At 40.4% G+C, this 26,916-nt stretch overlaps 1 protein-coding gene across 7 annotated transcripts in view; it reads left to right on the top strand.

Moving 5' to 3' along the window:
• LOC138738452 (rab GTPase-activating protein 1) overlaps positions 1–26,916 on the top strand; it is a 256,049-nt gene that overhangs the window by 3,165 nt on the left and 225,968 nt on the right. The window contains exons 1-3 of one of the 7 annotated variants that reach the window (XM_069888708.1): positions 18,871–18,981; positions 20,747–20,775; positions 24,840–25,041. The exons of 2 other annotated variants lie outside the window; for them this stretch is intronic. In XM_069888708.1, the coding sequence (XP_069744809.1) occupies positions 24,892–25,041 (150 nt within the window). In that variant the 5' untranslated portion in view covers positions 18,871–18,981; positions 20,747–20,775; positions 24,840–24,891. Of the gene's footprint in view, positions 1–18,870; positions 18,982–20,746; positions 20,776–24,839; positions 25,042–25,271; positions 25,748–26,916 lie in introns of those variants that run through there. 4 more of the 7 variants (XM_069888699.1, XM_069888718.1, XM_069888692.1 and 1 more) reach the window with 4 other exon arrangements.

Raw genomic sequence — 26,916 nt, 5'->3', positions numbered from 1 at the left:
AAGGAAAAAACAAGAGTCAAGGTCCAAGTGATATTACTTTTAAATCTGTTTTCCTACTACTGTGTTGTGCTTTATTCAGAATGCAATATAAATTTCCAAGGTTACTATACTCAATGACTGCATTATTTTGGTAATTGTATATTTTCTGCAAATAGTGAATGTGCTGCCAAATGTTTGTTTGCTCAAATTGTTTTAAGTATCGCATTATTATAACAGATTTTTTTCATTTTGATAAAGTTGTAATTCTGCGATGTTGGTGCCTGTGCTATGGTTTATTGTGAGCCTTGCATCTGTATTTTTCCAGAATAATACAGCTGCAGTCCTTAACAAGGCACTTTGTGTGCTGGACCTTGCTTCTGATCAGTGGGCAATGGGAAATAATTTAATACTGTTTCTCCAGCCCTCCATCAAAAAAAAAGTTGGAAAATGTTTATGGCTATTTTGACACTATCCCAGAAAGTTACTTGAGGTATCTGAAAGTTTAACAGAAGAATATTGCTTCATTAGTTGAACTCTATTCATAATACCAAAGTTGTAAGTGTACTTTTGAAGTTGAAGATGGAAGTTGCACATGGTCAAATTAGGATGTACTGTGGAAATTGAAATATTTTGTCAACAGGTAGTTGTAATTAATTCCTGGGATTTAAAGGTTTCTATTTCCCCTTTAAAATTGTTCTTGCTGTGCTGTTTTTTGTGTGAGGAAAGTATTCTGTTGCCAGCTTGGATTTATAGATAAGTTTCACTGATGTGTGACCGAGGGTACAATAAAGCTGGATAGTGACAGAGTAGGACATGGTTTTTCCATTCATCTGCTGCCCATGGCCTTCTCAGGTGAAAATTGCAGTTTTTTGCTGTAGTAGAGCAAAGCAGGAAGAAAAAACAACTACTGTTTATAACACACAAATGCATATAACACAATGCATATAAATTGTGTATAAAAACATTATTTTCATATAACGCCTACACCATACGGTAGTATTCTGACTGACAAAAGGAAATGGGACATGAGACAAGGCACATACCAGTATCTGCCACAGTTAATCTCCCACAATTAACGCCAAATCAACTTCCCCAGAGGTGTCAATTGTCCATTATATAGATGATATCCTGCTGCAAAACATTAACAGGCTTTGGAGAGGCATCAATTAAATAGATCGAATACAGGCTTCAAGAGTTGAGCAGGATTTTAAAATGTCAAATCAGAGGCACTTGATCTGTTAATTTCCTCCCTCAAGGGACAGGTCTGGGCAATTAACAATGATAAGGTGCAGTGCCCGAGTCAGAATGTCTTGTTTATAGGAATACTATGGCATTCAGTACAAAGAGATATTCTCAAGATCAAAATTTCCAACATCCATTATAAATTGTGCGTGTTTTCATTGCTGCTATTATATTCTAATGCTCGCTAGAACATTCCCACACTCACTATAAATTGCCAGTGCAACTTTCCCACACCCGCTATAAATTGTGAGCATTCTTTCAATGCCACTATTATAATCCTGTTCCCACTAAAAATTGCTGGTTTGACTTTCCCACGGTCGCTATTAATTATGCACATTCTTTCAACATGTAAAAATATTCTCGTGTAGTGCGCGCACACATAATGCCTGGGGGGTTGGGGGTGCCTGGTTTGTTAAAAAAATTATGGTACTCAGCTTCTGTTTCTTGGATAATGCTGCACTTCTGTAGCTGAAAGAAAGGATTTGTGGATTGGGGAGATGAACAGATGCCACAGAATAAACAGTGAGCTGCTGGAGGAACTTGGGGGATCAGGCAGCATCCATGGATAGAGATAGTCAGTTAATGTTTCTGGTTGGGATCCTCTGTCTCCATAAGGGGTCCCAACCTGAAAGGTTGACTGACAATTTCTACCTTTGGATGCTGTTTGCTTCTTGTAACAAGGGAGCATCTGTGCAGTATTATTTGTGGTGGCTGGATCTGAGCACTTTGAATGAGGCCAGACTAGACCAATAATTGGTGGAACAAAAGGTTTGGATTTGCTAATAGAATGAGGCTGGGCACAAAACTGCAGATTGTGGTCTGATGTGATTCTGCTATTAATGGTTAGTAAATTATATTTACTACAAGTGTCATTTTTATAATTAATTCTCGAGCTACATTCTCAGAAAAAGTAAATATAGATGAGGAAAACTAATGGAAAAATAATTTGAGAGGGCTGATTATCTGTGAAAGGTCATTTATGCATTTTAAATTTAACTTGTGAAGGTTGCTGAGAAATAATGCTGAAGGCACTGTACAGCTCTGGAAACTATGTTGTTATTTATGGTTAGACTGTTTCCCACTTGGCTCATTTCATTGTATATGAGTGGTTACTTGTGTATGTTTTAACATAAAACTTATTTTTAGTTCCTTTTTTCTTTGGTGCCTAGAATTCAGGAGGCATAAATCCAATTTTCTGGTGCTCCCACATAAAGTAGTGGAGCAGTAGCCATGAAACTTGATGTGTGAATTAAAAATGGGAGTGTGATTTGCTTTTGGAATCCATTATTAATTCCAGAGATGCAAGATGATTATCAGTGCAATACTGAGGGTACAGAGTACTGCTAGAGGTTCTGACTATGGATGAGATATTAAACCAAATTTTTATCCTTCGGAATGAAAAGAGCAGATGAATCCTCCTGCTATACTTGATGTTTATCCCTCCACCAGTGACAATAAAGCATACAAGTTGTCACTGCACGGCATTGGGGATGGCTCCAAAGAGTTCATTAGGCTAATTCCTGGGATGAGAGGGTTGTCCTATGACAAGTAACTATTGAAATTAGATTTATATTCTTTGAAGTTTGCAAGAATGATGGTGATCTTGCATGAGATCCTGAGGGCACTTGACAGATAGATGTTGATGTATCCACAAGTGGAGGAACTTTAATGAAGTGGAAGAATTACAGATTAAGCATTCAAAACTGAGGTGCATTGGACCTTTTTACAGAAGGTATTTGAATCCCTGGAACTCCCTGCCCATAGGGAGGAAGCAGTAAATCTTTGAAAGATCTGAGAATAGATCTTGATTGGGAACTAGCAGTTAAGACTGGAGCATATCAGCCAGTATTGAAAGATGAGGTGGCTTGACTGGTTGTGGTCTACTCTTATTTTATGTTCTTGTGTTCCTTGGTTTATAAGATGTGACAGATTGTTATATTTTATATTGTATATAGATATGTTTTAAAGGATATAAATTGTGACAGGTTTTTTTTAAAATGTAGGTCACATACAAACACTTCAAAACTGATCACATTTAAAATGCCAGAGCTCTGCTCAGATTAGACAGAAGTCCTTACAGGCATTCTTCACAAGTAGGTGTTAATTGGACATGCTGTGGAGTAATGGATTTTTGTTTTGGAAAGCAACAGATGAACTAACTCGGAAGATTAGGTCCGGAGCCGCAGTCTGTCCGATTGCAGTTGGCTGTTCTAAGAGAGTCATGTGATTTTCTCTGAGTGAGAGAGAGCACTCAGTTCTACAGTTCAGCAGCTGGGACTAGAACATGACAAGCTGGCAAACTTGTGGAACCCCCCATTTTGAAGATGGGTTGTGAGTTCTTAGTTCAGCCTGGTCAAAGCTCTTGTGGTCCATACAAGAGGAGAGGACTGGCTGCATAATGTTTCACATGAAATAAGGGAAACTAAAAGGAACTCTTTGGTGACCTGAAAAAATGAGGTTATTATCTGGAAAACCCTGATGGGGCACGTTTCTTCAGCAAGACACTGAAGTGGCTGATCTTAAGGAGTCAGTTATGGGTGTCCAACGAGTAACAAATCTCTCTCTGAAAACCAACAAGAACCTTCCTGAGTGGTAACTATTTTCTTTTCAAGCACCAAAGCCTGGTGAAATTCATAAATGTAAAATTCTGTTGTTACGAGCCCAAAGGACCCCAGAACCCAGCAGCAATAGACATTCACCAAGACAAGTAGTTACTTAAACAAAAGTTTTTAATTATCTTTAAACATTAAAATAGAATCAAACTTAAACTTATCTGTATACTTAACCCAAATTAACACCCTTCTAATTCTAAGCACACGTGTATGATGTGTGTGTAAATTTAAGAAAAATTCTTTGGTTCACAGTTCAATCTCACTTCTCCTTCTTCCAAGTTCTTTAGTTGCAGGCAATTCTTATACTGTACACAGAATTTAACATGTATAAAGTTCACCAGGCTTTTGTGCTCAAAAGGTAAATGTTTACCGCTCAGGAAGGTTCTTGTAGGGTTTGCAGAGAGAGATTTGTTGTTCCAGGATTTCCACAACTGAGGTACTACCATTAGTCACCTCGATGTCTCGCTGATGAAACTTGCCCCATCAGGGTTTTCCAGATGGTAACCTCTTTCTTCAGGTTACCACAAAGTTCCTTTCTGTTTAACTTATTCCAAGAGAAACATCAGACAGATAGCACTTCCAGCCATCTACTGCTCTGGAACTTTCTGTTTCCAACCAGCTCTTCCTGGCTTCCACTGTTCAGCTCCTTTCAGTATCAGACACACAGGCTGAGAGGACTTGTCCTCTCTCTCTCTCTCTCCCATGTGACTCTCTCACTTGCAAAAATCCCCATCTTCTTCAGCAAACCACAGGAGTTCTCCCTCTTGGTCAAGCTGTTGTCTTAGATAAACAAAACTGAGGTATGACCTTTCTGTGACCACTTTGCAGGTATTTGCAGCCGGTTTGTCTCCTCCCAAACAATGGCTATTCATTTCATGACGTCATTTCAATTAGCACCTACTTGTGAAATGTGCATAAAAGTCTCCAAAGATCCTGCAATGTTACTGAATATGAATTCTTCAATCTTTCAAATAAGATCTGTTTTAAAATGTGTGTATGTATGTAACTCACTAATCTTACCAAATTCCCCCAATATTTATCCATTACACTGTGCACAGTATACGAATTACCTTCAACCAGTGAACTTGGTTATGGTGAGAAGTGAGATTGGACTGTGAATCAAAGAACTTTTCTGGACTCGTACATGTGCGTTTAGAATTAGAAGGCGGTTAAGTAAGTTGATATTAATAATTAAAAATTTGATCCTGCTTTCATGTTTAAAGTTAATTAAAAGCAACTTTTGTTTAAATAATTATTTGTTTTGGTGAATGTCAATTGCTGCTGGGTTTTGGGGTCCTCTGGGCTCATAACATTACAAATTAGCTGTTTCTTTCATCACATTAACAAATGTATTTTAGAAATCTTGAAGATTTTTAGATTTTTCATCTGCCGTTAATTATTATTCACGGTTGGCGTAGTGATTAGTGCAACACCTTTACAGTGCCAACGATTGGGATCAGGTTCGAATCCTGCGCTGTCTGTAAGGAGTTGGTATGTTCTCCCATGTTTGTGTGGGTTTTCCCCAGGACCTCCAGTTTCGTCGCACTGCTCGAAACATACTGGGGTGGCATAGATCTCATGGGCTGAAGTGGCCTGTTACAGTGCTGTATACCTAAATTTAAAATTTAAATTTAAGTTAGTTAAAGTGTACTTATTCAATTACCAAATGCTAACTTTAAACAAGTTTGTGTTTCATCTCACCAAATATATGCCTCTGTTATGAGTCTCTGCCCCCTCTAACTCTTCAGACAGTAAATTCCAAGCTCCAACCTTTCTTGATCTGAGGAAAAATCCCTAAATTCTATGTTTAAGCTGACACACTGGTCTAGTGAACACATTTGAGAAATGTACATGTCATTTGCCATCTCTGAAATTAATTACATTCAAGGAGATTGAAATTGAGAGGACACTTGTTTGTTTGGCATATTTGAAAACCTGAATTGATAAAAATTTTTGTAAAAGCAAATGGAAGAATAAAATTGCAGAAATAAAATTAAAATCCAGTTCCTTCAAAAGAGGACTTTTATTGAAACAAATGTATTTACTGTTTTGGTTTAAAATTATTAAATAAAATATTTGTGCTAACAAAATTTTCTTTTTTAAAAAAAAACACATAATGCTGGAGAAACTCAACTGGCCAAACAGTGTCCTTTATATTGCAAAGATCTTTTAAAATTTTTAATTACTTTAAATTATAGCAAACAAATTTGTACTCAGACTAATAATGTTCAAAAAATTAAACCAATTGAAGTCTATTTTTGCAATAATTGTACTTAAGCAGTTGACATAAAGGGATGTTTTCAACCATCTGTATGTCAACATTTCACCATGTTGAAATCATGTATGACAGGGCTTTCCTCTGTTTATACCAATTCTTGCTTCTTGAATTCCCCAATGTGATTGTTTCACTATGCAGTGCAATATAAATTCTTGTTGTTCAGTAGCAGGTACTTATTCTTCATGTAAGAAATGGAGTGTAATCTTTTTATTTGTGTTGTGCTTTGTTTTGAATAGATTTCAAAAATGTTGCTGCATCGTGATCAGAAAAAGGAAAAGAATTTAATTCTAGCTCCCCAGGATTTGGCACGTCAAAACTAATTGTGCTTTACTGGCAAATTCCAGGAATTGTTCTCACTGGGTGTGCGTGGTTCCATATCATAACTTGTGCTTATTTAATTTAAGGGTGGCACAATTAGTACAATGCTATTGACCCAGGTTCGAATCCACTGCTGTTTGTAAGGAGTTTGTACATTCTTTCTGTGTTCGCGTGGGCTTCTGGGTGCTCCAGTTTCCTCCCACGTTCAAAGACAGTTCATAGATGTATTTGGGTGGTGTAGGGCCATAGGCTTGATGGCCTGTAACCCTGCTATATTTCTAAATGGAAAGAAAGCACTCCCAGTTACTTGAATAATGGGATATATAAAGGGTAAGGTGAGATGAGTTGTATTTATGCTAAATTGCTAGGTGGCGATCTTCTCCCACTATGTAATGTTTGAAAAATCTTGTTCTGCTGCAAAGAACCTATTTACCTGCACTTCTGGACAAAGTTTCACAGAGTTGACATTTAAATATTTGGGATATCAACCAGCATTATCTTAATTGACTCCTTGAAATTTTATGAAGTGCTATTTGACCTTGCACTTAGTGTTCAACTCAAACCAAATAACATTGTATTGTATCCACATTACAATTCCTCAGAGTCTGGTTAAAATAGACTGGTTTGACATTCAACACGTGTCGGTTTGAACTGGAGGCAATTTGCACCATTGCAGGGTAACTATAAACTTTGTAGACATTGACTACTTTTAATTAAAGTTTAATTGGCTTAAAAATATTCTTTGCAGTAGCTTATTGTAATATTATACTTTAAAAGTAGTGAGATGTCCAAGGGGATAGCATAAGCAATGATTAACTAAAGAACTAAAATAAATACCACCTGCAGCAGGCTGGTGAATCCACACAGGCTGCGGGGAGTAGGTGAATCCTAAAGGGCTTCAGGCACTGAAGGCTTCCTGATTGTATCGGATGTTTGGATCTGGAGCTCAGTTTTCCATGGTTTGATGTGTGGCTGCAGGAGCGCTGAAGATGAATCGATGGACACTCAGCTTCTCACTCTCCTATTGTTAGGAGTGCCACGTAGTGCTCAGGTGGCTATTTCCCTTTCGCAGACCAAAGAAAAGTTGAAGAGTTGAGTCATGTGTATTACATTCTTAATGTAATTCTTAAAGGAAGCTTTTGAAAAAGCAACAAACAATCTGAGCTGAAGCAGCATACATTGGGGATGGGGTAGGAATTGTCAATGTTTTGGGTCAAGACTCGGCATAAGGATTGAAAATGGAGAGGAAAGATGACCAGTAATTGAAATTAAATGAAACCAGGAGCACCAGAAGACTATTCAGGACAGAGCACAGGTGTTTGCAAAGTTAGTGGCCTAGTCTGCATTTGATCTGACTGATGCAAAGGAAGTCTAGAATGTACAAGATAGGAGTTTGAGGAAAAGAGAAATTCAAGAACTGCAGTTGCTCGAACTTTTTTTGAATATTTTATTTATAACTTTTCAACTCAAATATTGTCAACAATCCATAATAATCCATAATAAAAACACTACATTTTCCAGTTATATACAAGTGTCAACGTCAAGTCCAATTCACCCCCGTCAGCCCCTCCTTTATCCCAATTAATATATCCAGAGACAAAATTAAATAGATAATTACTCTGCAAAGAGAGACAGCAACAATAAATTAGTCCTCATCCCCTATTCCTGTAACATTTTAGTGTCCATTTACCTTCCAGATATATGAGGGACATAAGGACCAAAAAGTAAATTAGACATAAAAAAATTTTTACGAAAAAGTAAGGAGTTCAATGAGAAAACAGTAATCGTAGGATTTGTTGGGATCCCAACGCTGGCTTCCAGGTCTTTAAATTTTCATGACTCAAACTAATTAAGATGGATGGATGGATTCCTGCCCCCCCCCCCCCCCCCCCCCAAGGACAGAGTAGACGGGAACGGACAGAGCGACAAAGCACAAGGAACTGCACTATTTCTTTGCACCTATATAACGCAGGTAGGGTTGCCAAATTTTAAGGAAGGTGTCGTATTTCCTCCTTGTAGGTAATTTTTCCAGAGGAACACAGCTCTACATTTGCTTAGGTGAGAGTCCGACTTCCAAGTAACTGTTATGCACTTCCTGGCCACCGCCAAATGCAATCAACACAAATTGGATTTGAAATTTGGACAGCTTAATTGTAAGTCTTATGTCCATGATGTTTCCCAATAGGAACAACTCTGGGTCCTGTGGAAATTCTTTAGCTATGATTTTCTCTTGGATTTGGCCTCCACCCAAAAGGGCCTCACCTTGGAGCATGACCAGGCCGAGTGCTCAAAGATTCCCCTTTCTATGCAGTACCTAAAACATTGATCTGAAATTTCTGGCTTAACCTTGTTTAATTTCTGTGGCATATAGTACAACTGATGTAGAAAATTATACTGCACCAGCCTGTATTGAGTATTAATAATTGTGGTCATCCTGTCACGACACAGGTCTAACCAGCACCTTTCATCATTCATTACACCCAAGTCTGAGTCCCACCTTTGCCAAGATTTATGAAGGCCAGGTTTCAGGCTTTCCTTGGAGTAAGAAATACATTGCTGTAATAAACTTGTGTGTATTGTTCCCTTTTTGAATCAGGGCCTCCATGCCACTGCACACAGGTAGGACTATAGCTGAACCTAATTTGTCCTTTTTTAAAAAAAAAAACACCTTAACTGAAGATAGCAAAAGAATGTCCTTTTTGACAAATCATTTATTTTTTAGCTATTGATTAATCTTGTTCCACACATAAAGAATGTTTTAATAAGGGGGTGTCTTTGTCACCAGATAACAAATTAGAGTCTTCTGCTATCTTCTCACCTGTTGCATGCAGATCAATTTCTTCCCAGGATGGTATACAGTTGCTCAAATCTTGAGCAATGAGAATTTGGAGGGACCCAGAGAAGCAGGCAGCATCCATGGATTAATGGTTAAAGTTTCAGGTCACAGGCCTTTATTGAGATCAAAAAGAGATGTTAAGTGTATGAAGGTGGATTGGAAAGAGGCTTGAGAGGGGCTAAAGGATGATAGTGTTGGTCAAAAGTTAGGAGAGGGAGTGAGACAGGTGGAGGGAATTGACCATGGGTTGATGGTTGGGAGGGGAAAGATAGAAGAGAAAACTAAGAATGGTAGTAGGTAAAAGGAGATATGAAAACAGTGGAAAAATCTGGAGGTGGGGATACTCAAAATTGGAAACATGCTCTTTGGTTTAAGGCTGCACAAGAAGGAGTATGATGTGCTGTTCCTAGGGTTTATGTTTAGCCTTTCCCTAGTTATGGGTGAGGCCAAGGTCAAGAGTTACAGAGAGGGGTATTGAGTTAGGGAGGACAGCTTCTCCACCAGCCTCTGGGGAATAATCGTATTAAATGTTGAGCTGGTCAATGAACAGCAACCTGGCATATGAGGAATTGTTCTCCTGGTGGGTCAGAATGGAGTGAAGTGACAAGGCTATAGAATCATCTGTGGAATGGTTTATTTCATAGGCAAATTGAAAAGGGTCCAGCTTCTCTGAGAGGTGTACTTTGATGCATTGTCACCAGACGCTTAACACATTTCATAATGTTGGAGGTCAGTGGCCACAGGGTGGTAGTCATTGAGGCCTGTTATTGTTGCCTTCTTGGGTACTGGGATGATGGTGGCTGTCTTGGACCTGGCAGGAACAATGGACTGCCACATTGACGCATTGAAGATGTATGTAAAGACCTTAGTCATTGCGGGGGTGGGGGCTTCATTAGGGGACAAAAAGCTTTCTTTGGCTTTATTCTGCTCATCAAAATGCACATAAAAGATGTTCAGTCTGTCTGGAAGGGAGGCATCATTGTCCTTGGCTTGCAAGGTTGACGTGTGATCCATAATAGTCATGATCCTTGCCACATGGGCCTTGTGTTGCCGGAGGCGCACAGCTGTCTGAATCTTGTGTGTGTACCCCTGTTTTGCCTTATGGATTGGACGAGATAGTTCAGCCCTGGCTGATCTTAGTGCCATCCTATCCCCTGTCCTGAAGGTAGCGTCGTGCACTCTCAGTGGCCCAGACCTCTGCATCCAACTATAGTTTCTAGGTAGCCTGGGTTGTGAAGCATTTGATCTCGGCGACATCCTCAGTGCGCTTGCTAATATAACCAGTCACTGAGTTCATGTTCTCCTCTATGTTTACATGACCATTGTTGGTGGCAGCCTCCCTGAAACAACTAGAGTCCATGGTCTCAATTCAGTCTTGCAGCACTGCTATGCCCCATCTCTCCCCCCTCCCCCCACCCCCCACCCACCGTCACCTCCTGGTCTCCCTGTGAAATGACTTATTTGCTTTGCCACTGGTCTATACATCATGATTAGCAAGACAGATATGTGATCTGAGTAACCAAAGTGGGGGCGAGGTGCAAGCCTTGTATGCACCAGGGACATTGATGTACACCCAATCCACAGTGTTCTGTCTCTGGTGGGGAAGTTGACATTGCAGTTGTGCTAAGACCTTTTTCAGGTTGGAGTGATTCAAGTCCCCGGCAACCATCAGATTGAGATGCCTGGGCTTTGCAGATGGCATTGTAAAGCTCATTCATGGCTTCACCCTCATTAGCCGAACGTGGAAAGTAGATTGCAGCATTCAGCATGGCCAAGAATTTCCTGGGCAGGTAGAAGGGTCTGCATTTCACCAGGAGGTACTCTATCTCTGCTGAGCAGAAGTTCTTCACAACAAACATTGGTCCAACAGTTCTCTTTGATAAAAATTCACAGTCCCCCTCCTCGACAGAAGCAGCAGCTTCTCTGTCTTCCCTGAAGGAGGTAGGGACATCTAGCTGGATTGCTGAGTCCTGGAGTCACATTTCTGTAATCACCAGAGCACAGCAGCCCTGCAGTTCTCACTGGTTCAGATGTAGCCACAGGTAATCCATTTTTTTCTAGAGCGATCTTACATTCACGTATAGAAGAAACTGTTCAACTGAAGTTGCTACAGGCAATCTCCAACTTATGACTGTAATTGGGACCTATGGGTCGGTCGTAACTTGGATTGGTCATAGCTCGGGAACCTAGGGCTGCCACCGGAACCAGGGACCTTGGGCTGCTGCAGGGAGCGTGAACCTCTGTATACAGTACTTTTAATACAAAATATGTACTTGTACAGTAGTTTTAATAAAGATTAATTTTTAAATGGAGAACGGTTCAGAGAGCTCATTGCTGTATCTGACCCGACCTTGTTGGTTTTCGTGCAGTTGGATAATCATGTTGATGATTTGCCAAAGCCCTTTCCTGCTCACGGTGTCGAAGGCTTTGGTGAGGTCAACAAAGGTGATGTAGAGTCCTTTGTTTTGTTCTCTGCACTTTTCTTGGAGCTGTCTGAGGGCAAAGACCATGTCAGTAGTTTCTCTGCTTGCGCGAAAGCCGCAATGTGATTCTGGGAGAACATTCTCGGCGACACTAGGTATTATTCTATTTAGGAGAATCCTAGCGAAGATTTTGCCTGCAATGGAGAGCAACGTGATTCCCCTGTAGTTTGAGCAGTCTGATTTCTCGCCTTTGTTTTTGTACAGGGTGATGATGATGGCATCACGAAGGTCTTGAGGCAGCTTTCCTTGGTCCCAGCAGAGCTTGAAAAACTCACGCAGTTTGGCATGCAGAGTTTTGCTGCCAGCCTTCCAGACCTCTGGGGGATTCCATCCATACCTGCTGCTTTGCCACTTTTCAGTTGTTCAATTGCCTTATATGTCTCTTCCTGGGTGAGGACCTCATCCAGCTCTAGCCTTAGGGGCCATTAACAATGGCGTGAAGCAAGGCTGCATTCTCGCACCAACCCTCTTTTCAATCTTTTTCAGCATGATGCTGAAACAAGCCATGAAAGACCTCAACAATGAAGACGCTGTTTACATCCGGTACCGCACGGATGGCAGTCTCTTCAATCTGAGGCGCCTGCAAGCTCACACCAAGACACAAGAGCAACTTGTCTGTGAACTACTCTTTGCAGACGATGCTGCTTTAGTTGCCCATTCAGAGCCAGCTCTTCAGCGCTTGACGTCCTATTTTGTGGAAACTGCCAAAATGTTTGGCCTGGAAGTCAGCCTGAAGAAAACTGAGGTCCTCCATCAGCCAGCTCCCCACCATGACTACCAGCCCACCCACATCTCCATCGGGCACACAAAACTCAAAACGGTCAACCAGTTTACCTATCTCGGCTGCACCATTTCATCGGATGCAAGGATCGACAACGAGATAGACAACAGACTCGCCAAGGCAAATAGCGCCTTTGGAAGACTACACAAAAGAGTCTGGAAAAACAACCAACTGAAAACCCTCACAAAGATTAGCATATACAGAGCCGTTGTCATACCCACACTCCTGTTCGGCTCCGAATCATGGGTCCTCTACCGGCATCACCTATGGGTCCTAGAACGCTTCCACCAGCGTTGTCTCCACTCCATCCTCAACATTCATTGGAGCGACTTCATCCCTAACATCGAAGTACTCGAGATGGCAGAGGCTGACAGCATCGAATCCATGCTGCTGAAGATCCAACTGCGCTTAGTAGGTCACATCTCCAGAATGGAGGACCATCGCCTTCCCAAGATCGTGTTATATGGCGAGCTCTCCACTGGTCACTGAGACAGAGGTGCACCAAAGAAGAGGTACAAGGACTGCCTAAAGAAATCTCTTGGTGCCTGCCACATTGACCACCGCCAGTGGGCTGATATCGCCTCAAACCGTGCATCTTGGCGCCTCACAGTTCGGCGGGCAGCACCTCCTTTGAAGAAGACCGCAGAGCCCACCTCACTGACAAAAGACAAAGGAGGAAAAACCCAACACCCAACCCCAACCAACCAATTTTCCGCTGCAACTGTGTCTGCCTGTCCCGCATCGGACTTGTCAGCCACAAACGAGCCTGCAGCTGACGTGGACATTTTACCCCTCCATAAATCTTCATCTGCGAAGCCAAGCCAAAGAAAAAAGAATTTTTAAAAAAATCAGTCCTGTGTGCAGGTGGTTGTAACTCAAATAAATTGGAAGTTGAGGACTACCTGTATAGCCTTATCACTTCACTCCATCCTGACCCACCTGGAGAACAATGCCTTGAATGCCAGGCTGTTGTTGATTGACTTCAGTTTGGCATTTAACATGATTATTCCCTAGAGGCTGGTGGAAAAGCTATCCTCGCTGAGTCTCAACACCCCTGGATCCTGGACTTCCAAACAAAAAAACCACAGTTTGGGTTGGTAGCAGAATGTCAAGCACTGGCGCACCTCAAAGCTGTGTGCTCAACCCATTCCTGTTCAAGCTACTGACTCATGACTGCATCACCATATCCAGCTCCAACAGTGTCAAGTTTGCGGAGGACACAACAGTGGTCGGCCTCATCACCAACAATGTTGAGTTGCCCTACAGAGAAGCGGTGGAAAATCTCGTGAAACGGTGCAAGAGTAACAACCTGAATCTCAGTGTGGACAAGAGGAAGGAGATGATTGTGAACTTCAGGAGGACCAGGAAAGACCACCCTCCACTACACATCAACAACTGTGTAGTAAAGAGAGTGGAAAGCACAAGCTCCTTGGGATTCACTTAACTAGTGACCTATTATGGACATTCAACATCTCCTCACTTGTCAGGAAGGTGCAACAGCGACTGCACTTCCTGAGAAGACTTAGGTAGACAAGGCTACTGGCCACCATCAAGTCCATCTTCTATAGGAGCTCTTATCAAGACCGTCTTGGCCAGCTGCATGTGGAATAGTTGTCATAGAGAAATGGATCAGATGTCAATCCACAAGACCGAAAGAGTGGCAGAGAGGATAATTGGAGTCTCCCTCCCCCATTAATGTGATCTACTGGGATTGTTGTCTGAAGTGGGTGTTCAAGATCATTGAGGACCCCTTCCATCCTACACACAGCATCTTTTAGCTGCTCCTGTTGGGAAAGATACAGGAGGCTCAGAACCAGCACCACCAGGCTTCTTCCCTCAGGCAGTGAGAATGCTGAACAACTAAAGGAACTGCTCACATTAATCATCCAAGACTCTCATATTCATGAAACAATATTTATTTGTATAGATGAAATACTTGTCCTGCATATGTATTATTTGTATGTGTGTTATGTCTGGTTGTATGCCTGCATGTTTTGGTCCAGAGAATGCTATTTTGTCGGGTTGTACTTGTACCATCAGATGATAAACTTCACTTGACAGGACATGTGTATGTGGGATTGTTGAGAGATTTAAAATGGTTTTAATACATAGTACAGGTTCTTCATGAAGTAGTCATCCAGTCTATATTTGATCTCCCAAATATTTGGCCGCAGAGGAGGCCACACCGAATGCAATTGAATAGATTGGAAATGTGCAGGTAAAGGCCCTTTATTGAGATTAAAGTGGGAAGGAACGTTTGTGGCTCTGGATGGAGGTCGGAGGGGAGATGTAGCAACAAGTTTTACAATTTCTCTGAAAACAGTGGGAAGTGCCTAAGGGAGTAGATGGGAAGGGAAGAGTTGTCCAGGGAGTCTTGGAGAGACTGATCCTTGTGAATAGTAGATAAGGATCGGGGAGGGAAAATGTGTTTGTTGATGGGATTGCATATCATATTCTTAAATCCCAAAGGAATGAACATTGTTTATTCCAATTTTAGGAAACCCCTCTACTGCATCATCTATACTTGTTCTTGCTATTCTCTCCAACCTTCCCCCCCCCCCACTCACCCACCCATCATTGTTCCTTCTCTCCACCTGTCCCATCTTCCATCCAATACCTATTAGCTCCCTTCACAGTTTCTCTCCATCCCCCTCCCCACCCAACCATCATTCCACGCCACTATTGATATACTTGATATCATCCCTTCCCACTTTATTCTCGATTAAGTGCCCTGACATCGAGTCTTGACTGACCATTTTTCACCTTGGAAGCTGCCTGACCAGGTGGGCACTATTCCTTCTAAGGTGGGGGGGGGGGGGGTGGGTGCGTGCACCCAGCGCACAAAGGAAATTGATGTGCACACAAGAGGATTTGTTGGAGTGATTGGAATGCAAGGAAATTTGATTTAAAATTGATGGCAAAAAGTCCATCAACATGAAATAGGTGGATGGGGAAATGCAAATTTGGTGGAGTCAGGGTAGATGCAGCAGAATATTTGGTTCAAATTAGAAAAATATTAACATACCTTCTGCAGGTGATAAAAGTAAGAATGAGGATTTTGGCAGGTGGCATGAGGTACACTGCACAAAAGAGCTGGAGAAACTCAGTCGATCATGCAGTATCCATAAAAATATTATGTGGGAGGTGTGTGACCTGCTGAATTTCTGCAGATTTTCTTGTTTGCTTCCAGATGGTCTGAGGTAGAGTTGAGAAATTTAGTACTAATGTGATGCAAAGATTTTTAGGCCCAAAAATTGGCTTGTTGTAGAATGGTTTAGTTGACACGCAGTCTGTATCACCCAGAAATGAGCACTAAGTGAGTAGGTTGCTAACTTCAAGTTAGTAGATGATTGAGGGAGGTGCTATTATTGACAGCTCTGTAGAACCTGATGCCTTCAGATTACTTGCCAAGGGGAAATGTGTGAGGGTCAGATAAGACGTATAGTTCCAAAGGTGTTGCATCATTCTGTGCAGAGTATGATTGTCTGAGATTATTTGTATGGTCAATCAGGATGATAGAAGCATGAATTGTTTAGTGCAGGAGGAGATCATTTGATCCATCTAAACATTGGTTCCTGTTGGAGCAACTCCATTAATCCCATTGCCCTGCAAATTATTTTCTTGCAACCTTTGAAGCTACTGATTCTGTTTCCATTACCTGTGTAGGTAGAGAATTCCAGATCATAACACTCAAGTTCTTCTTTTAAATAAAAATGATCTAGGATTGACTTTCAAGTCACCAGCTTGCTTAAAGGTACTCAGCACCATTTGCTTTTCTGAGGGCTGAGGGCAAATGTTATTCTGGCTGCCTTTCTGGCCAAGATCTTTCAACCAAAACAATTTCAAAGATGTTCTGAGTGGTTTTCATTGATAAATATTGTACTAAATTTGATTGTGAAGTTAAGTTTTCAATTGATGGGGAATGCAATTTTTAGTCTGTAATTAGTGAATATCTTGTTTAACGATTCATGTTTATCAAACTAGTGTGATGTTCTGAAGTGTAACAAGGACCATTGGGCTTGTCTCTTTCCTGTGTTTTTTTCCACTTCCTCTCTTCCCCTCTCCCTTTGCATCATAATCTATTAAGATATCCTGAATGTGGTTTTTAACTATGTTTAAAAATATTTAAATGCTACTATGTCTGTTAGTTCCTTTGGTTGACAAAAGCCATTGTCACATTTTAATATCAAGTTGAACCTGTTTTTGTATGATACTATTCTATACTTGTTCTGTGGACTACAGAATATAGATTATTTGTGGGATGAGTGGGAAAACCATGAAGGCATTTCAAGAAGGATGAGTATTTTAAATTAAAGGTGACTGAATACAGGTATGGATTATGCATCATCAGTTTAGTTAAGTTACAGCTGGAGGATGGACTCTCACTAGAAGAGCATTTCTGTAAATCTCGAGGTGGTTGTGGAGCTAATGAGGGTTTCTGATAGGCAAATAGTCTATTGGCTTTTGGAGCAGAAGTGAGCAGTGTTACAAAGCCTAAGTGGGCGTCGTCCTGGATTTGAGATTTCCTTGTTTGTGCTCTAAAGGCACACAGAAGTGTTGCTTGTCTGCTCCTATATCAAGACAGAAAAGAGAGTCCCTTCAGTGACATTAAGGGTTTATAAATTGGATTGTAACATGAGTTTAAGCTGCTAATTTGGCAGGTTTGCTACCTGTGTACAGGCCAGCACCAGGGTAGCCCTCCTGGGACTTGGGTGCAATTACGGGGACAAAGGTGCTAGAAGCACCTTTTAAATTGCAGGGGGATCCCGACCCTGCAATGACGCGTCATGCACTCACCGGAAGTACTGCCAGATGTTCAGATGCTGGCTGCCCGGTCACGCATGCAAGTACTGACATCACCAGAACAAGCAGATCACCTATTTTCCTGTTCAAATTGGCTGTGGACGCAACCTAGGTAAGTTTAACTGGGTTCCCTGACTACCTCTGAGGTAGGTCAGGGGCCCATTGGATTCCAACGAGGTTGACCGGGTTGGACCCTTTTTAAGTACCATGTAACTGGGACGTTAACCAGGCAAACTGCATGGTTAACCTCATTTTACATGGCAGTTTCAAAGGGCCTAATGGGTAGAATTTTTTTTAAAAACTGCATGGATAGGCAAACCATCTTGGAGGTGGATTGCTGACCCGTGTACACACACTGTGTAGCTGCTGCTCCTGCTGGCCCACACTGCTCTGCCCCCCACCACCCCCCCCCCACCTCCCCGGCCCGACTCATTGTTGCTCCCCTGGCCCAGAAATCGTTCCAACTCTGCGCTCGCCCCTGTCCCAACAGCGCCACACCTGTCCCCTCCGCCCTGGCCACTTATCTTTTAGAGGCCAACACCAGGAACAGGATATTCCCTGCGAGGCCTCCAGCAATGCGGTAAGTGCGTGACATCACCGAAGTGGTGGGGCACCCTTTAATTTTCCTGTCACTGTTCGATCGGGCAATTTAAGGTCCAGTGTGTAAGTGGCTGCAGGGACCTGCTACCAGGTAGGTGGCACAGGTCCCGAGCAGCCCTAGTTTATAAACACTTATTGTGTGCCTATAGGTCCTGCTGTCATATCTTGTGCTCCAGTGAGGAATTGTGTAAACTTATTCACAAGGGCCTTTCAAACTACCATGTAAAATGGGGTTAACCAGGCGCCCCAGATACATAGCAGATAGAAAGGGTCCGATCTAGTCAACTTCGTTGGAATCCAACTGGGTCCCTGACCTACCTTGGAGGTAGTCAGGAAACCCAGTTAAATGTACCTAGGTCGTGCCTAGGAAACAGGAAAATGGCTGGCCCGCTTATTCTGGTGTCGTTAGCGCTTGCGTGTGTGTGTCACCAGGCAGCCAGCATCTGAATATCTGGCAGTACTTCTGGTGGTGCGTCATTGCAGGGACAGGATTCCTCTTAAATTGCCAGGTTGGCAGTTTAGTGGGTCGAACCCCCAGCAATGTAAAAGGTACTTCCAGCATCTATGGCTCAGTAATCGCACACGGGTCCCAGGAGGGCTAGCCAGGTGCTGCAATTTAAAAGGGGTTACAGCCTTAAACTACCTGTTAATGGATTAATGAACTATGTTGTGTATACAATGCTTTTTTGAGGAACTGACTGATTATTACCTGCTGAGCTAACATCAATGCTGAGGTGCTCAAGATTGATTATAGGAAATGCCTGCAGCATGAGCTAGCTGTGAATCCTAATCATGGGTGTCTGGCAGAGATATGCAGGTGTGCATGGTAACAAATGAATAATAAGGAACCTTGGACCTTGTTTGTGGCTCACTTGGTTATGGATATCATATGTTTTTTTACATAGAACGTATGTGATTTTTGTTTCTCCATTCTGAAGTGTCTCCCTACATTCCGTGAGTGGCCATTCACACAGGAACAACCAAAACTCCAAATATCCGTATCACACTGTATCTTCAGACAAAATACTGGAAATGGGGTAATTAAGGAGGTGAGACTTGCAATGCCACTGCAGCGACCTTGACATCTGACATACATGGGACGCAGAGTGCTACTGTGGTAACATCTAGTGTGACGTGATTCGCACGTCCTCCATTGTTCATGGAATGCTTACAGTTCACTTTAGACTACAGGCATTCTGGGAAATTTACTAGGGGTTAAGGAGGTAAAATATCGGATTGGGAATGACTCCTTATTCCTGTTTCGATCTTTTTACAAAGACTGCGTTCCAGGAAAATGGCAGTGGCTGTGTTTTTAAAAAAAACCATAAAAGATGCATGACTGAGATTCTATCAATTCAGTGACGCTTGCTTGTGAATAAATGGTGTCTGCTTGGAAGTACTCAGAAGAAACATGAAAGTCTGCAGACACCGTGGCTGAACTAAAACACAATGCTGGAGAAACCCAGCAGGTCAAACAGTGTACTTTATACAGCAAAGATAAAGATATATAAATGACGTTTTGGGCTTGAACCCTTTATCAAGGTATGGAAAAATGTTGGCAGATGTCCGAACAAAATGGTGAGGGGGGAGGAGTATGGTACCAAATTCAGGAGCTTATAAGTGGAGAAGGGAGGGAGGACACAGCCACAAGCAGGGGGAGGAGGGATAGCTAAGTGAATAGAGAAGGAAAGAGGTGGAGAGCTGAGGGTAAAATGAAAAGGGGAAGGAAGCAAGAATGGAGAGTAGGTTAGTAGAAACCAGAGAAGTCCATGATAATGCCATCCCGTTGGAGAGTGCCCAGATGGAAAATGAGGTGTTCCTCCAATTTATGGGTGTCTTGAAATAATGAGTCCTGGACAGACATGTGAGTATGGGAGTGGGAGCAGAATTGAAATGGTTGGTCACTGGGAGCTCCCTGTCACTGATGCTGACAGAACAAAGGTGCTCAGCAAAGTGATCTCCCAGTCTGTGCCCAACGCTCGATGTAGAGAAGGCCACAAAGGGAGCACCAGATGCAGTAAATCAATCCTGCAGGTACACAAGTGAAATGTTGCACACATTTTAAAAGCTTGGCTGCAAAGAATATGAAAATAACTTGGTAGGTAACAAAGTTTAACTGAAGTTTTTTTAGAATGAATGCTGAGTTGCTCTTTATCTGGAGATACAGTGCATGAGAGATTCCCATTGATGCTGCTCGACCTACTGAGTTTCTCAGCAGATGGAATGTTGCTCTATATCTGAACTGCATAATTTTATCTGTAGATTTGTTGATTTTCATTCATGGAACTTTATTTTAACTTGATTTCTATTGCTTTGGTGATCATTTAGTAAATCAGGGAACTCCATTTTTACAAATCTTTTTATTAGCTTGATGGTTTTGCAGAAAGATGACCTGGTGGCTGCAATCGTGATCATTTTGATCCTGTTTTGATGAGTGTAGCATAAACGGCTAGAGTTTACAATCCAAAGAATTCATGAAACCAGAGCAGGAATAACCATTTGGGTCTTCCTGGCAGCACAAGTTTGAATTACTCAGTGCTGGGGGAAGCTGCAACATCTGCTCACTTGAATCTGGAGTGTATTGATGTTGTGATGTTGTCAGTTAAAATCAGAAAAAAAGCCTGTGCATGGCATTTTTTAAATGTTAATGTTGATGCAAGTACTTCAGATATTTGTAGCCATGTGAGCATGTTACACCACACACCAATTTAACAGTGGAAATGCAGTGTTCCTTTATACATAATTTTCTTGTGATGTGAGAGATTCTGTACAAAAACTATCAACTGAAAGGTTCTCCCTTGTTTTTTTTCACAGTGAAAGTTTATTGAGCAACTGCCCTCCAGGTATATTAGATTTACGACTATTTCATTGCATTACAGTTTCTCATTTACCATGTTCAGAAGATCCATAATTGTAAGAGAGAAGGGAGTATATTTTGACTACTATAAGCACAATTGTTGTAAACTTGTTTCAGACTTGGTTTTACTGGCCTCTTGAGCTCTCTGAATGGGTAAACACAAAATTTGTTGTCGATTAGGGGAACCTGGACATCTTCAAAGTGCTTTTCTGAGTGATTGAACAATGTTAAAAAAGCACTTTTTAATTTTAATTTGATTTGCTAGTAGGATGAAACTTTCTAACATTACTCCAAAACTTCTCACTTTGTAGAGCTTCATGGCAAGGTTTGCAGAGTCCTATTGTTATCTGACTCTGGTGTGATGCTGGTTCTAGCACTTATACTTCATTTGGGAACAGGAAACTCGGGCTTTGAGTTTTGGTTAGTGGGAGTGTAAAAATTCACCATGTTATTCAAGGAATTAACTGGTGTGGCCAGACTTAATCCTATAGATAACAGCTTCCATAAATTAAATAAAACAGATGCTTAAAGGCATTTCAGAGACACACTTAAAACAAAAGGTGTCAACATTTTGGCAAGTATGTTTGGTACAGCAGTGGGGCACGGTTTAAACTAATTTGGCAGGGGTATGGGAACCAGAGTGATAGGGAAAAGGGTAGGGAAGATAAAGTAATGGCCAGGAAAAATAAAATAGGAAAAATAATGTTGGGAGGAGAAAGTAAAAAATCAGATGGTGCAGTGAGTTTTCGGGTTAATGATAGTGTTAAGAAAATTACAAAGAAAAATAGTGGGCAGAAAAATCAAAAGAAAAGGTTACAGAAGTCACAAGATGTTAAAAGGACAAAGAGCATAAGGGCATTTTATCTGAATGCCCGCAGTATTAGAAATCAGGTTAGTGAACTTGAGGTGCAAATCGGTACCCATGCCTATGATTTGGTAGCCATCACGGAAACATGGCTACAAGGTGACCCTAAATGGGAATTAAACTTTCAAGGGAATCAGGTGGTGCAAAGAGATAGACAGGATGGTAAGGGAGGTGGAGTTGCACTCTTAATCAAAGATGAGCTCCAGGCAGTAGTGAGGAATGATATAAGATCTAAAGAGCATAATGTTGAGTCCATTTGGGTAGAGATAAAGAATAACAAAGGGAAAAAAATTATTGGTGGGTGTTATCTATCGCCCACCAAATAACAATAATTTAGTGGCACAGGAAATAAATAGAGAGATAAGTGAGGCATGTAATAATGATATGGCAGTAGTCATGGGGGACTTTAACTTCCACATAGATTGGGAAAATCAAGTTGGTCATGGGAGTCTGGAAGAGGACTTCATAGAATGTATCCGCGATAGCTTTCTTGAGCAGCATGTTAAGGAACCCACAAGAGAAAATGCTCTCCTGGATCTAGTGTTGTGCAATGAGATAGGTAGAGTAAATGATATAATAGTCAGAGACCATCTGGGAAATAGTGATCATAGTATGATTGAATTTCTCATTCAGATGGAAGGGGAAATAGTTAGATCTAAAACTAATATATTATGCTTCAACAGGGGTAACTACCAAAGGATGAGGGAGGAATTGGGCAGAGTGGACTGGGAGCACAGGCTAATTGATGAAACAGTTGAGGAACAGTGGAAGATTTTCAAAGAAATATTTTGTAATGGTCAACAAAAATATATTCCGGTCAGGAAAAAGGGCAGCAAGGGAGGGAAAAATCAACCGTGGTTACAAAGGAAATAAAGGAGAGTATAAAATTGAAGGTGCAGGTGTACTGCAAAAAGCAGTGGGAAACTGGAAGATTGGGAAAACTTTGAGACAACAAGGGGTTACAAAGCAGGTAATAAGAAATGGGAAAAGGGATTATGAAAGTAAATTGGCACAAAATATAAAAACAGTAAGCAAAAAATTTTATAAATATATAAAACGGAAGAGGGTGGCCAGAGTTAACATAGGACCCTTGGAGGATGAGAAAGGAAAACTGGTAGCAAAAAATGAGGAAATGGCCGAGGCATTAAACAAATATTTTGTGTCAGTCTTCACGGTGGAAGACACGTTCAGCGTGCCCAAGTGCGGAGTTAAGGATGCGAATGTTGGGGAGGGCCTTGATAAAATAGTTGTTACAAAGGAAGTAGTGATGGAGAAACTAATGGGACTAAAGCCAGACAAATCACCTGGTCCTGATGATATGCATCCAAGGGTTCTGAAGGAAATGGCAGAAGTTATAGTTGATGCATTGGTGGTCATATACCAAAATTCCTTGGATTCTGGGCAGGTCCCGGCAGACTGGAAGAGAGCAAATGTCACGCCACTTTTTAAGAAGGGATATAGGCAGAAGACTGGAAATTATCGGCCAATTAGCTTGACGTCTGTAGTTGGAAAAATGCTTGAAGCCGTCATTAAAGATGAAATAGTGAAACTTTTGGAACGTAAGGGTTCAATCAGGCAGACGCAGCATGGTTTTAGAAAGGGAAGATCTTGTTTGACAAACTTGTTAGGATTCTTTGAGGATATAATAGGTGTGGTGGATAGAGGGGAACAGGTTGATGTTGTATATTTGGATTTCCAGAAAGCGTTTGATAAGGTGCCGCACAAGAGACTTCTCAGTAAGTTACAGGAAAGTGGAGTCCGGATTGAAAATTGGTTGTCTGACAGGAGGCAGAGAGTCGGGATAAATGGGAGTTTTTCAGGTTGGCAGAGAGTGGTAAGTGGGGTGCCGCAGGGGTCAGTGTTATGATTGGTGAACTATTCGTGAAGCTCAACAACTTTAAACTTCAGTATTTTTTACCTATTTATTTTCTGCAATTTTTTTGGCCAGTTGCTTGCATTTCAGATTATATGAATTTTACTGTAGAGGTAAAAGCTCAATGGTTTAACAATGTGTATATATCTCATAGATCTACTGAAACTGTGTGTGTGTTTTTAAAAAAAAAAAGAAAACTAATGGTTGTTTACTATTTAGATATTTAGTTGCTTAGCAGAAACTGTTCGAGTCGTATGGTAAATGACAAACAATTTGGATGTGTAAACCAATGGTGGTTAGAATCTGATAAATCGATATGTAATTAGTCTGTCACATCTTTCAAAATAAGTAAAATCATGGTTTTGCATTATTTGTAGATAATGGGCAGATGTGGTTTTCCATCAGACACTAAAATTGTGTGACAAATGAGAACCATTATATCGATTTGTCCTTTTTACCCCATTTGCCTACCTGTGCTCTCTTGCACTCTCATCCTGTTTTCCCTGCTAATCCGTGATTCTAGTTTTGAGTCCTTGCTAATAACCTACCTTTGCAATTCTTACTACCACTAAGATGGGGAAAAGAGTTGATTTGTATTGTCTTTGGTCATGACTTATCTCAAACATGCCCTTTGTTACTAAAGACCTTTTCAGTTTATCAATTACATTAATCTATATTAATTTTCCCCTATTTCCTTCATTATTTTGAGAACCTGTCAAATAATTTGTTGTTTTGTTTCAACAGAATTAACATGTCCTTTGTTTTGCCTATCATTACTTGTCTCCCCTCTGCTGCCAAGGAAGAATAGCCAGAGATGTATGGTTTCTCCACCTCTGCGAGTTTTGCTTGTCGTCATCCAAAAACACCTTGCCTGGACTTGCTTTCTTCCTTTCAGACAACCTGAATAATTTTTTTTAACTGCAGCTATACTCTCTGTACAGCTGAAATTACACTAATTTATTCTATAGTAAAAGGCACAGGGTGAAAATGTGATAAAACTTAGGCTTCTACATTCTATCTTCCAAAAAAACTCCCAAAGTTCCATGGTATTATTCTGTTATATCCATACTAATTATTAAGTTGTTACATCTGTTTATTTACCAAATTACTTTTAAGTGTATAACATTTTTTGACCTCCAGAACTGTCTTTTTTTTTTGTTCTTTGACATAACCCACAAGCCAATTTAAAGTTCTCATGATTTTTTTTCTTGTCATTGTATAGTCATGTTCATAGTAAAGAAAAATAAACATTTGGGATCGTAGTTTTAACAAATAATATACCCTTAAATCAGTTTTTGATTTTATTTTCCAGGTACTTTTTAAGTTTTGTACCTCATTCATGAGCTGCCTTTGCTTTAGCAGCCATGGATGACAAGGCTTCAGTTGGAAAAGTTAGTGTTTCTTCAGACTCGGTATCCACTCTAAACAGTGAGGATTTTGTCCTGGTTTCCCGGCACGGTGATGACACTCCTTCTACCAATAATGGTAGTGATGATGAGAAAACAGGACTCAAGGTAAGAAGGTGTTAGTGTTTCAGCCTTTATTAACCTGAGGGATATACACTGGGAAGCAATGGACTATAAATAGAGCAAAACTTGATGGATGGTTACAAGTATATTGGTGCTTATTAGTAAAGTTTTGATTTCCACTGTTTGTTGTATTAAGCACATGAAAAAATATTTGAAATTACTAACAGTATAGAAACTTTTAAGTAAGAAAAGCTAAATTATTTCATTAAATTGTTTAAAAATGTTAAACAGTAAGAGGTAATTTATCCTAAAACAAACTTATTTTACCATATAAGGTCTTTGGCTCTAACTCACCTGACAGTGTTGGACAAAAGAGTAGTGCAGATTTAAATCATGGCAAGGAGCATCTTTTGTAGAAAGCAGTCTAGGTAGGAATGGTCATGTACTCAGCAATCTATGCCCATATGTTGCTGCTTTGTGGACTATTCCAATATGCATGGGAGTGCCATTGTTTTTAATTTGCTTTGTCTTTCAGTTATCAAATCATTGTAATTAAAAATAAAAGTTGATTTTGACTGTATGCCTTTGTTTTCCAGCAATTAATAGATTGAATGTAATACTTTATTTTAAACATTAAGATCAGTGCCTTGCATTCAACTGCACTGGAATTAACTGTTTTCAATTTCATGATCACCCAATGATCATTTTAATCAAAACAAAAGAGCAGTGAATCAAGATGCAACACCTTGTGGTAAGCAGTGCCGTCCATAATGTTTGTGATAAAGACACTTTTTTGTCCCCTTTATTTGTCCCTGTACTCCACAGTTTTAAATTTGTATCCCAACACTTCTCATGTGATTAAAATGCATATTCCAGATTTTATTCAAGGATATTTGTATCAATTTTGGTTTGATCATATAGAAATTACAGGAGTTTTTATACATTGTGATCCCATTTCAGTGCACCATAATGTTTGGGACATTTGGTGGTTTCACAGGTATTTGTTATTACTCAGTTATGTTTAATTGCTTGATGGTGCAGGCTTGTTTCTAAGCTTTTAGCCACCTTTGGTGTCTTCAGTTGATATTTTCAAAATGAGGACCAGAGTTGTGCCAATGGAAGTCAAAGAAGCCATTAGGAAGCTGAAAAACAAGACTAAAACAGTAAGAGACATCGCCCAAGCATTTGGATTGCCAAATTTGAGTGTTTGGAACATCATTAAGAAGAAAGAGTGTACTGGTGAGTTCAGTAATCGCAAAGGGACTGGTAGGCCAAGGAAGACCTTCACTGCTGTTGACAGGAGAGTTCTTATCATAATGAAGAAAAATCCACAAACATAATGAAGAAAAATCCACAAACATAATGAAGAAAAATCCACAAACATAATGAAGAAAAATCCACAAACATAATGAAGAAAAATCCACAAACATAATGAAGAAAAATCCACAAACATAATGAAGAAAAATCCACAAACATAATGAAGAAAAATCCACAAACATAATGAAGAAAAATCCACAAACATAATGAAGAAAAATCCACAAACATAATGAAGAAAAATCCACAAACATAATGAAGAAAAATCCACAAACATAATGAAGAAAAATCCACAAACATAATGAAGAAAAATCCACAAACATAATGAAGAAAAATCCACAAACATAATGAAGAAAAATCCACAAACATAATGAAGAAAAATCCACAAACATAATGAAGAAAAATCCACAAACATAATGAAGAAAAATCCACAAACATAATGAAGAAAAATCCACAAACATAATGAAGAAAAATCCACAAACATAATGAAGAAAAATCCACAAACATAATGAAGAAAAATCCACAAACATAATGAAGAAAAATCCACAAACATAATGAAGAAAAATCCACAAACATAATGAAGAAAAATCCACAAACATAATGAAG

The sequence above is a fragment of the Narcine bancroftii genome, chromosome 1 (assembly GCF_036971445.1).
Source record: "Narcine bancroftii isolate sNarBan1 chromosome 1, sNarBan1.hap1, whole genome shotgun sequence".
In the NCBI taxonomy this organism is placed as follows: Eukaryota; Metazoa; Chordata; class Chondrichthyes; order Torpediniformes; family Narcinidae; genus Narcine; species Narcine bancroftii.
Note: the sequence above shows the minus strand (reverse complement) of the source record. Positions and strands in the feature narration are given on the sequence as shown.